The sequence below is a fragment of the Microtus pennsylvanicus genome, chromosome 12, assembly GCF_037038515.1.
Source record: "Microtus pennsylvanicus isolate mMicPen1 chromosome 12, mMicPen1.hap1, whole genome shotgun sequence".
In the NCBI taxonomy this organism is placed as follows: domain Eukaryota; kingdom Metazoa; phylum Chordata; class Mammalia; order Rodentia; family Cricetidae; genus Microtus; species Microtus pennsylvanicus.
The window spans coordinates 35,465,107-35,477,994 of NC_134590.1; the positions used below are offsets into that span (position 1 = coordinate 35,465,107).

The 12,888-nt window shown below is 35.0% G+C and overlaps 1 protein-coding gene across 1 annotated transcript in view; it reads left to right on the forward strand.

The window, feature by feature from the left end:
- The window catches only part of Pds5a (PDS5 cohesin associated factor A), a 99,413-nt gene that overhangs the window by 43,240 nt on the left and 43,285 nt on the right, over positions 1 to 12,888 (forward strand). Inside the window, exons 8-15 of the mRNA XM_075943349.1 lie at positions 699 to 839; positions 2,217 to 2,332; positions 2,950 to 3,044; positions 3,673 to 3,818; positions 7,069 to 7,220; positions 8,275 to 8,388; positions 11,794 to 11,875; positions 12,792 to 12,840. Coding sequence (XP_075799464.1) covers positions 699 to 839; positions 2,217 to 2,332; positions 2,950 to 3,044; positions 3,673 to 3,818; positions 7,069 to 7,220; positions 8,275 to 8,388; positions 11,794 to 11,875; positions 12,792 to 12,840 — 895 coding nt within the window. The remainder of the gene's footprint in view (positions 1 to 698; positions 840 to 2,216; positions 2,333 to 2,949; positions 3,045 to 3,672; positions 3,819 to 7,068; positions 7,221 to 8,274; positions 8,389 to 11,793; positions 11,876 to 12,791; positions 12,841 to 12,888) is intronic.

Genomic DNA, 12,888 nt, shown 5'->3' on the forward strand with positions numbered 1-12,888 from the left:
TTGTAGTACTTTGGATATTAAATATTCTTTTTCCTGTATTCCTTTAGTGTATCCAAGTATCTCTGGTGAGGGGGTAGGTGCACACAGTGCAGTTAATTTTCTTTGGAGAAGACCAGAAAATGGTATCACATCACCTGGAACTAGAATTACAGGCAGTAATGAGCCACACTTAAAGATCTTTGGGAAGTAAACATGGCTCGTTTATAAGAGCAGTGCATTCTCTTAATTCCTGAACCATTTTTAAATTACTGACTTTTGTGTCTTCAACCTTTATTTTTATCATCTAAGTCAAATTGTATTTGGCTTTCACTAGAAATAGAAAACAAAAGAACACAGAAACTTAAAGCCTACCTTAAAATATTTATCACTCAACTCAGGAAAAATAGAATTCTTTAAAATTGAAATCAATTTAGAGTTTAAATTGTGTCCCTATAATGAATTACACATGTTGTCTAAATTTTTAGATATGTCATCCTTATTTGAAACACAACAGTAATCATTATTTTAATTCATGATTTGATAATATTTGGAAGTTTGTCTCTTGTTTAGATGTCTATCCTCTTACATGTTAGTAATTCAGTAGCAATCTGCTGTTCCTTTCAGTTGTATGTATAATGCTCATAGTTCTCTTTGTGCCTATATTTATAGAAAAAAATTTAAAAGTAAATTAACCCTTTTTATTGTAATGTCTCCTATAGTTTTTCAATCAAGTCCTGGTGCTGGGAAGATCGTCAGTCAGTGATCTGTCCGAACATGTATTTGATCTGATTCAGGAACTTTTCGCTATAGATCCTCATTTATTGTTATCTGTCATGCCACAGCTTGAATTCAAACTGAAGGTACCCTATAGGCTTTACAGGGGAAAAAAAATGTATATTTTGAAGATTTTTCACTATTTATCTTAGTTATCTTCTCAACATTGCAGCATGTCTACTTGTTATCAATTGATAAACACAGTGACAGAGATAAAGTATTGTTGTCTTTGAAATTTACAATATTCAGTATTTTTATATTAAATAATATCCATATTTAAGTAGATACTAAGTTAATTTTATTTATTTTATAAATAATGGATTTAATCATTTTTTGCCAAATCAGTATATTGGGATATGCCATACACTCATACATATACCAAAGAAATAAGTATTATATTATACACAAACAAACTAAATAAATGCAACATTTTAAAAATTGATAAACTATTAATATAGAATGTTTTAAACTTTGTTCCACTCATTCATTAAAATGGATATTGTCAGTTCAACATATATCTTCATGAGATAATAATTTACTTAGATCAACACTTAGATCAACACACTGTATATCAGTAATAAAAAGCTGTTTTACACCTGAAGGCCATTGCAGTTCACTTGAGGAACATCTTAAAATGAGTGCTTTAGGTCATCTTAGCAGTTTTATTTTAGTAGTTATAAAGTATTACATGAATTGAAATAAATGGATCTGTAAATTAGTCATTCACAAGATTTCCTTAGATTCTATTGTTTGACATTTAAGACGTTAATTTTTTTCTTAAAAGGTTAATGTGGTTAACTAGTAAATTTTGAAGGTACTAAACATTGATATTGCTCAGCATTGTTTTATTTATTGCTTGAGAAAAGTTTTTTTTTAAATCCATTTTGTTACTACTGTGTTAAAGCCTTAACACAATTGTCATTTTACATTCATTTTACACAAATGTAGATATTTTTTATTCCTACTCTCCAAAAACTTTCTGAAAGTGATTAATTTGATTTTTGAATTTTCAATCTCTTTAGTAGTATTGTTCTTTATCATGTTTTGTAGTCAGTGGAGAATCATTGTTAAAACTGTCTATCAAAACCTTAAGTATTCTGTATTCATGTCGCTGTTTCAGTTGTCGGAAAGAGTCTTTATGAAAGAAGCTCACTAGGGTAGAAATTATTTGTTATTTTGTCCTTTGTGAAATTTTCTAAAGTCTTAGACAATGTAAAGATTTAATAAAGTGCTTATATTTGTACAAAATCTCTATAATCAATGTGTAAATAAGTTGAAAAGTAGGCATGAATTAGCACTCTCGAAAATAGAAGCAGGCCAAGAGAACACGCAATCTAACATGGAATCATAGTAAACAAAAGCTTGTGCTAGTTCACATTGTTCATCATGATAGTTGAAATATAAAATGGTTTCTCCTTGGGAAGTAAAATGTAGCTCCTTTCATTGTGTCTTTCTCTTCGTAGAGCAACGATGGTGAAGAACGATTAGCTGTGGTTCGACTTCTGGCTAAATTGTTTGGCTCTAAAGATTCAGATTTGGCAACGCAGAATCGGCCTCTTTGGCAGTGTTTTCTTGGGCGGTAAGAGAAATAACTTAGAATTTTGTATGCTCCCAGAGTCCACATGATTGAGAATACATACACTAAAACATTAGTTGATATTTGTTGGCTTTTAGGATAAATTGTGGAGCAAAGTATTTATGAGGACAGTTTATATATTCATTGTACCACTTTATATTTGAGTGTGTTTAGTGCAGCCTGTGGGTGTATGCTGAGTATTTTTATTTTGTAGCAAAATTTCAACCTTTAGTAATTAAGGTCATCAAAATCTGTTTTCTGAATTGGAGAATATTATTTATGGTAGTTTTTGTTTCAACATGATAAGCACTACTGTTTGCAAAATGTTTCTATAGAATTGTGCATCTTCCCCCCCCTTTTTTTTTGAATATAGGGTCTCTGTTATGTAGCTCTGGCTGTCTTATGCTCACTCTGTAGACCAGGCTCTGTCCTTGAACTCATAGATCCACCAGCCTCTTCCTCCTAGTGCTGGGATTAAAGGTGTGGAATACCATGCTCAGTTCTTTTATATTCTCCATAGAATACATCAGCTATCAGTAACCATTGTTGTTCATAAACACTTTTATATTATTTATTTGAAAATAATTTGCCTCATTAATATTTAACAATCTTCTATTTAGCTTTAATGACATTCATGTTCCTGTGAGATTAGAAAGTGTGAAATTTGCCAGTCACTGTTTGATGAACCATCCAGATTTAGCAAAGGACCTTACGGGTAAGCTTCCCTTTTTATAAGATAAAATTTTAAAAAACATTTATGTATTGATCATTTGGAATTTTTTTAGAAATTATAAGTTGAGATAATGTAAGCCTTATGGCGTTGGAGTTAGATACAGAACACATGTACATTATTATAATATAGTAATATCCCTAATATGTGTAGAAAAAAGGGGATTATTTAGTTTAGATTGCAATGTGTCATTATTTAATTTAAAGTATTTAATCCTACCTATTTGGCAGTAGCAAATGAAAAGCTTTTATCAGCATAGTGCTACGTATTAAAAACCAAGTTAATTGCTTTTTTGTTTTGATTTTATTTGTATTATAATTTGTTTAGAAATTTGAAGGGTCATTTTGTGGTTTATGTTATGGAAAATATATATGTGTTCTCATTTGACCTTCCACAAAAAAAAAAATTCTTAAAATGTACTCTGAAGTAATAAGCCTAGTTTTATGTCTAGTAAAGGCTACTTAGTGATGTCTTATAGTAAATTTTAATTTATCCTGTAGTTTGTAAATATTAATACAGACAAAGCTTAAAGTTTTTGGCTTTTTTATCATCATTCTGAACCATGAAAATTTATGTGACTAACATTGTCTTAATTGTTCCTTTTTAATCATAGAATATTTGAAAGTTAGGTCACATGATCCAGAAGAAGCCATTCGTCATGATGTCATTGTTACTATAATAACAGCTGCCAAAAGAGACCTTACCTTAGTAAATGATCAGTTACTTGGCTTTGTCAGGGAAAGGACACTGGATAAGCGGGTAAGATCTGGGAGTTATGCTCTTCCCTCATTTACCATGTTCAAATTGTTTGCTCTGTATGTCTGGTATTATAACACCAGTTCAGCTTTTCTTTGAATATCAGAATAACACTAAATCTGTAGAACTATTAGTTTTTATGTTTCAAGTGCACATACTACTTTTAGAGACAGGGTCTCACTGCTGTCCTGGAACTTGCTGTGTAGAACATGCTGACCTCAGACTTGCAGAGATCTGCCTGCCTCCATATGCCCGGTCTTTGCTTATCTCTATAAATAAGTATGTGGGTTCTGAATCTTTTTTCCTATTATGGCATGGATTTTTTTAAATAATTTATTTTTAGTTTATGTGCATTGGTGTTTTGCCTGCATGTATGTTTATGTGAGGGTGTTGGGTCCTCTGATACTGGAGTAACAGACAGTTGTGAGCCTCCATTTAGATTCTGGGAATTTTACCTTGGTCCTCTGGAAGAGCAGCCAGTTCTTTTAACTGCTGAGCCATCTTTTCAGCCTCAAGGGTATGGATTTTTCTTACAGCATTTCTGTATAAAGTAGAAATAGGTAAATGAAATAATTTGATTTTCTGCACATTTCAATTTGCAAAGGGCAAGTCATTGGTTATGTATATTTACTTATATTTGCTTAACTTAGCTGAATCTATCAATCAATTCAGTTAAAAGAATATCTTACTTTCTAAGAAAAAATATTGTTTGCACAATGCCTGCTGAGCTAAAAGCAGAAATGGTTCTGTAATTACTTTATTTTGCTGTTTCTGTCATTGAACGCAGTTAGAAACATGGCCTGAGGGCTGGAGAGATGGCTCAGTGGTTAAGAGCATTGCCTGCTCTTCCAAAGGTCCTGAGTTCAATTCCCAGCAACCACATGGTGGCTCACAACCATCTGTAATGAGGTCTGGTGCCCTCTTCTGGCCTGCAGACATACACGCAGACAGAACATTGTATACATAATAAATAAATAAATATTTTAAAAAAAAAAAAGAAAAAGAAACATGGCCTGATAAGGAAAGGTAATGTTTTAAACAATGACAGTAGTTACTAAAGAGGAGATGAGTCCATCTTAAGAGCCAGACTTAACTGTGTGGCACTTGCCTTTAATTTGGAGGCAGAGGCAGGGGCGTCTCTGAGTTCAAGGCCAGCCTGGTCTACAAAGTGAATTCCCGGATTGCCAGGACTACAGAGAGAGACCCTGTCTAAAAAAACCAAAAATTTAAAAAAAGAAATAAGTAAAGAAAGAACCATACTTGTTTTAGCAGCAGTTGCAGTATAATTAGAGTATACTGGTCCGACTGACATTTTTGAAGAACTATTTTTTTCTAGGAATGCATAATTTAGGTGTTTTCAGGGTATACTAGTATGTTGTGACACGCTACCAGAGGTTGTCTTTATCTTCTTAGTTTTAAAATAGTCATGTGACAGATGTTGAAAAAGGAAAGGACACTAATTTATTTAACGATGACAGTAATTAAAACTTTTGAGTGTTGGTTTTGGCGCTAAATTTTCGAGTAATGAGTTCACATTACTGAATCTCCTCTTCCCCTTAACTTGCAATTACCTATCAAGGGCATAGATGGTTAGTGTGATATTTCTTCCTTTGCGAAAAATACTGCTATTATTAATGTTTATCTCATATTTTCACAGAGGTAAATAAATTACTCTTCCTGACTGCATGATCCGCTCTATCATTTATGACACATTTTTAGTTCATGATTTTGGTCTCTTCAGTTAGTTTGACATCCATTACGGAAAATGGTGGAACAGGAATAAATCTTAGATTTCACTGCTCACATTACTGAGTTTCATTCCATGCATTCAGTAGACTAAAAAAATTATTCAAAAACTTAAGAGAAAATACTGATTTAAAATTAGCCGGAATGTTTTCTCTCCCCTTGTAAAAACAAATATTATTCCCCCCCCCATTTCCCCCGTCTTTTTCCTTGTACCTCTGGCTGTCCTGGAGCTCTCTATAGACCAGGATGTCATCAGGCCTTCAGACATCAGTCTACCTCTGCTCCTGAGTATAGGAATTAAAGGTGTTCACTATCTTCCTGGCCTTTTCCCCTTTTTCTTTTAAAGACAAAATCTTGGGGCTGGAGAGATGGCTCAGTTATAAAGAGCATTGGTTGCTCTTCCAGAGTTTCTAAGTTCAATTCCCAGCACTCATATGGCAGCTCCCAAGTGTCTATAACTGTAGTATTACCTCTTCTGGTGTGCATACATGCATGCTCATATATGTTAATAAATAGTAAATACAAACAGGCTCTCTTAAAGCCCAGGCTGACTATCACAGCTAACGTTGACCTAGAATTTCTAGTTTTATTTTCTTTATACATTTGGTGTTTGGGATTCCATGTTTGCAATGATGGGAATCAAATTTGGGATTCTGGGAATGTTAAGTGAGCACTCTTCTACTGAGCTGCATTCCCAGGCTCCAAACCTTTGTTTATTTTTTTTAAAGATGTTTATTTATTATTATTATTATTGTTATTATTGGTATGTCGGGGGGGGGGGGGGTGATTCCTTGTAGGTCCCAGAATTGAAATGGTTACCATGCTTGCCAGCAAGTATCCCAACTTGCTGAACCACTGCCATTTGATGAAGTCTACAAAATGAGGAAGTTTACCAAAGACAAACAAAAATATTCTCACCAACTTTGTTTTTCCAGAATTCTTGATTCTGAACTTTGTTGTTATTTACAATTAAGCTCAAAAATATATAATTAAGAACTAAAACAGAAGTGGCGGGGTAGCACACGCTTTTAATCCCAGCACTTGGGAGGCAGAGGCAGGCGGATCTCTGAGTTTCAAAACCAGCCTGATCTACAGAGCGAGTTCCAGGAGAGGCTCCAAAGCTACAGAGAAACCCTATCTCAAAAGAATAAATAAACAAACAAACACCTAAGACATTGAAGCCTTTTGTGTATAGAATAAATTAATATAATTTACAATTTTCATTTTTCCTTTTATTTGCATCATTACATATTTAAAGAATTGAAGTGAATGAAATCTGTACTTTGTTTAGTTGGAGACAAACTAAAAAAAATTGGTAAATCATATAGCAATACTACCATGTAAAATCAATGAAGGAACTGGTATCTACCAACAATAGTTGTAAAAATGATTAGTAAAACAGTTTTGCGGAGCTGCTTATGAGAAGATGCACTGTGTTGCTGTGGATGACATAGTATTTACTACAGAGCCTAGTGGCTTGCTCATCTCATAAGTGCTATTTTTCTAGTGGCGAGTAAGAAAAGAAGCCATGATGGGTCTTGCTCAGCTTTATAAGAAATACTGTCTTCATGGTGAGGCAGGAAAGGAAGCTGCAGAGAAAGTCAGCTGGATAAAGGACAAACTTCTTCACATCTACTATCAGAACAGCATTGACGACAAGTGAGTCTAATAGTTTGATAAAATTGCTTTTTATTTTAAAATATTTCTATATAATTTTATGTAATTTATTACTACATATAGAAATAGTTTTCTGTATATTTGTTACATATGGTACTTAAATATGATTCTTCTTAATAACGTAAGTAGTGTAACAGTAGTAAAAAAAAGTCTGGACTTAAGAGTAAAGCAGGATAGAGACTAAAATCTACATTCTGTCTCGTCATTTTTATTTATATGTTCTTCAGTTTTAAAACTAAGGAAGTCTAATAATGAATTTAGACTGGAGATAAGAAAAGTCGGATGTGCATATTTTCAGGAAGTAATGATGGTCGATCCTCCTGTTTTTATTACGTGACAGCGTAGGCAAGGAGCTGAACTACATTCAGGAAGCTGATTAGTTTCTTGAGAATTAGCTGTCCTTGGTATTATAGTTTTCTATTAGTGCTACTTATAGTCTGTAGTTTCAGCCTGCTGAAGATTAGCTGGGACAGTCAAATACCTGTGTTTACGAATGACATTTAAGAAAACAGGGCTGGTGCTACACACTTGTAATCCCAGCACTTTTGGAGGCTCAGGCAAAGGTTCAAAGCAAGTTTGGCTTACGTAGCAAGTTTGAGGGCAGCCTGGAATACATGAGACTTGGATTATTAAAAAAAAACGAAAAAAACAAAACACGAATCTCCCCTCCCCGAGAACTGTCAGAAAGAGAATAAACAGGACCAGTGCTGGTAATCCCAGCGCTAGGAAAGGCTGAGGTAGAAGGAACTCCCTGAGTTGAAGGCCTGCCTGTGTTACCGTGTGAGACTCTGTCACCTTGGAGTAGCATTCAAGCACTCTTGAAGAAATGTTTTATGATAGATTGTGAAATTAGCTTCAAGTATAAACTGGATACAAAGTCACTACTGAGACTCTGTGAAGGAAGGAGTAACTGTGTACTGATGCTTTTCATTATTTTGGGGCACATAGATTGGTTTAGTAACATTATACAAAATGGTTAAATTCACTTATCACCTCTTAAACAGCATAATTGTTTTTATGTGTTTGCTTTCCATAGACTCCTGGTAGAAAAAATCTTTGCCCAATATCTTGTTCCCCATAACTTGGAAACCGAAGAGAGAATGAAATGCTTATATTATTTATATGCCAGCTTGGATCCAAATGCTGTGAAGTAAGTTACTTTTCAATGGCTCATATGTTTCCTACGTGAGTTTTTTTTTTTAATGGGTGTCTGTGTGTTTGAGCGTTCATGCACACTTTTGATAATGATGTCAGTAATAGGGTTTCAAGTATTCAATTAATTGGTGTGTAAGGGTATTTAAACTACCAGCCTTGCTACATAGTGAGTTTAATTCTGACCAAGCTACTTCATCTTGACTGAAAAGAGACACACATATAAGTGGACTAGGGTGCCATTAATGGTGGTGCACAATTTTAATCCCCATGCTCAGGAGGCAGAGGCAGGTGGATTTCTATAATTTCAAGGCCAGCCTAGTCTACAGAGTGAGTTCCAGAACAACCTCAGTTCTGTAAAGAGACACTGTCTCAAAAAAGTTAAAATAAAACAAACAAAGAAACCTAGGGATAACTCATTGGTAGAGATCTTGCCTGGAATTCTGGCATGCCCAAGGCCTTGATTAAACATCAAACACACAGAGAATGCATAAAACACTGCAACTTCAAACTTAAAAGAAAGTTGCAGGAATAGCAGAGCACATAGTAGTATCTATCATATTTGACCATGTGTAATCTGTTTAGTCTACCTAAACACATTCTTTTTCTTAATGATTGTAGAGACATTTACAGATTTGTAGCACTCTATACTTCAAAATATTTCAGTTGTTTATGTATGAAGAAAGACCTCTTACCTACATAACCTTTATATGACTTAAAATTTTAAAATTTGGGGCTGGAGAGATGCTCAGTGTTTAAAAATAGTTGTTGCTCTTCAGAAGTCCTGAGTTCAGTTCTCAGCACCCACATCTGGCTGTCCACAACTGCCTGTAACTCCTGGCCTTTGAGGGCATATGTTTACATGGACACATAATAAAACTGATCTGAAAATTTTTTAATTCAATATGCAATAATTTACTGTATTTAAATTTTTTAAATTGTCTATGTGTTACCTAGTGATAAACCATCTGTGATTTCATATTACATATTTAGTTTTTACATTTTTTAGAACAGTGTTGCGTAAATATTGTATCTGGTTATTTTATACAATTTGGCCTAAGTTTGGGATCTTCCAATCTATGTTTTTCTTGTTGGATTGAGATTATGCATTTTCAATAGAAATCCCACGGGCTAATGTTGTGACCCTGAGACATTTTAGCTGGTGTTATTCATCTCTCTTTGGAAGGTTCGTGGTGGAAGCTAAGGCCCCTTTCAGGTGGCTGAATCTTGCTGTTAGTTGATACCTTTTGTATTTCTTTTCCTTCGCTCCTTTTCAGCAGGGCCTTTTGTAACTCTGACTAGGCTTTAACTTGCTATGTAGCTGAGGATGACCTTTAATTTCTGGTTGTAATACTGGCATTATAATAGGACACTTGGAACACACAGTTTATATAGTTCTGGGGTTGGGACCCAGAGCTTTTGTTTGTTAAGCATGTACTCCACTGCCATCAGTCCTCCATTTATATTTATTTCTACATATCTAGACATGAGTATTGAGTCACCATAATTCTTAGAAGTGCTCTTGACAACTGGAATATAGAGGGGATTTGTGTGAGGTAGGAAATCTTTCTTTTCCTGTATGTCTTGACAGGGTCTCATTTTAGTCCAGGCTCGTACATAGTACAGACTAATGATCTCCCTGCTTTGGCTGCCAAGTGCTAGGATTACAGGCATGCTCTACTATGCCTGGTGACAGTTCAATTCATTTTTCAATTTTTATATGATTGTATGCATATATGTTCAAGTGTGCATGTGCAGCAAGCATGTATGTAGACATTATCAGACCTTGTCAGGTGTCAGTCCCTGTCTTCCACCTTGTTTGAGACAGGACATTTTGTTGCCTAGTCTCTGCCAGGCTAGTTAGCCCTCAAGCTTCCATGTATTTTTCTCTGTCCAGTATAATCATAGGTAAACGGGGATTATTAACATGAATTACTGCTTTCCATGTATTCTGGGATATGAAGAAAGGTCTTTATTTGTATAAAGCAAATATTTCTCACTGAGCATTCTTCTAGCCTAGCATTTAATTTTTTAATTATGATTACATTATATCCTCTTTCCCTTTCCTCCTTCCAACCACTTATGTATCCACCCTCCTTACTTCCACTTGAATTCATGACCTCTCTTTTTCTTTGCTTCATATTGGGGGGTGTTAACACATGAGCCAAAATATATAAATACAGCCTGCTGAGTTTGATTAGCATTGTTTATATGATTTTAGGACTGATCACTTCGTACTAGATAACTAATTAGGGGGCTCATCCCTAGGGAAGACTATTTGTTACCTCCAGAATTTCTTTAGTTCATTACGGTTCTTTGTCAAGGGTAGGCCCCATGAGATTTCTTCCTTCCGTGTTAGCATGTCTGTTGGTGGTACCTTGTTCAGGCCTTGTTTAGGCAGCCTATTGAGCTACTGTTAGTAAAGCTTCCCTGTCCATTCTTAAAGGTACAATCTCCCCAGATTTCCTGGTCCTCTGGCTCCTAAAAATATTTTTGCTCTTTTGTCTGTAATGTTCCCTAAGTTCTAGTTACCATGGTCATGTTGTAGATGTGTGAGTTAGGGCTAGTCACAACAGAGTCACTTACTTTTTGCGTTTTGATTGGTTGTTATTTATTGTAATGGTCTCTATCTATTTCAAAGGGAAGCTTCTTTGATGAGGGATGGGAGCTACATTTACCTTTGGGATAAATATTTAGAATGCAGTTAGGAATTATACCAGGTTAGCAAAGTCGTGGTGTAATATGTTTGTCATAAGATTTAGGACCTCAAACCTGGCTAGGTGTCTCCCATGATTGTCTGTCTCTTTGTTGAAGGATAATGACACTAGAGAGCTGTTGGTTACTAAAGATATGAGTGCAGCTATTGCATCCTTGGGTCTGTTGTACTATCTAGTTGTGGTTCATAGGTGTCACAGCTGGGTAGGACTGTTGGTTTGCTTCCTTCCCTGGGCTGCTTGTGTGGCATTTTGTGGTGCTGTGAAAGCTAGTCCTCAGGGGGTCTTGAGCAGTCTTCATCTCTCCTAGGTCTATTTTTCTGGCACTCGATAATCCTGTGTCGTTTATTTATCTCTACTCCACTTTCTGTATGCCCCCCCTTATACTCTTTAACACCTTTCATTTTTCTGTTTTTTTTTCATTAAACCAGAACTCTCCAGCTCCCTCTGCTTAGAATTAAAGCTTCTTTCAGTCCATTTATGACCTTGGCAAGATCAAATTGATTCTTTGATCCAGGGGCATTCACTCAGTGGTGAAATGCCTGCTAAATTTAAACTTCTTTAAATTCTAATAAACTGTTGTTTAAATTTTTTATGTAGGAAATTAGAAATAGCACACTTAAGTCATAAAGTTGAACAGTTTGCAGTATTGTTAAATGTTATCTTTTCATGTTTATAACTATATACAGAGCTCTCAATGAAATGTGGAAGTGTCAGAACATGCTTCGGAGTCATGTGCGTGAACTGTTGGATTTACACAAGCAGCCTACAGTAGGTTTATGATTTTTGTTTTAATTTACATATTGCAAGTCACTATTTTTTCAGTAATATGGTATAATGAAAGTATTTCAAGGTGTTTTAATTTCCAAATGTTGGTTCAGCTGTTTTCAAAGCTAAATTACATTCTTAGTTTGTTTCTTCTTTTTTTTTTTACATTTTTTTTTGTTTGTTTCTTGTTTTCATTTTTTTTTTCTTTTTTTGGTTTTTCGAGACAGGGTTTCTCTGTGGTTTTTTTTGGAGCCTGTCCTGGAACTAGCTCTGTAGACCAGGCTGGCCTCGAACTCACAGAGATCCGCCTGCCTCTGTTTCTTGTTTTCAATATTTTAGCTCAAGCTGGCCTAAAAATCACTGTGTTGCCTGTCAAATTCCCAACAGTCTTCCGTTCTCAGCATTTGGTAGCTGGGATGCTAGTCATACATTAGTTTCTTTTCTTATTTTGGTGTCAGAACACCCGACAAGTTCAAAAGCAACTTAAGGAAGGATTTATTTTGGCTTCCTGTTAGGGCACAGTCCACCTAACCAGGAATGTGTTGCAGCAAGAGCATAGGCCCGCTGGTTATGTTGCCAAGGCTCACTGGGAATTCCTGGGCTCAAGCAATACTCTATCTTAGTCTATGAGATGACAATCACATGCTACCACAACTTGCTATTCAGTCTCCTTAATTTTCCTGATAATATCTTTTTTCTTTCCTTTTTTTTCTCTTAATATATGTTCCTTTTCTACTAATCTTTGCTAAAAACTCTTTCTCTTTCTCTCATACATATAAACACATGCACGGCGACAAGTAAGGTCAGACTATGATGAGTTATTTAAAGAAGATGAACATTGTTCAATGTATTAATTTTTTTCCAAAATATTGTTAATACAAATGACTAGTTGTTCTTTCATTTTTGTTTTAAATTTTAGTCAGAGGCTAACTGTTCTGCCATGTTTGGAAAACTGATGACCATAGCAAGTAAGTATGTTTTATTACCCAGTGAGCATGTAATAAATATCAAACAGG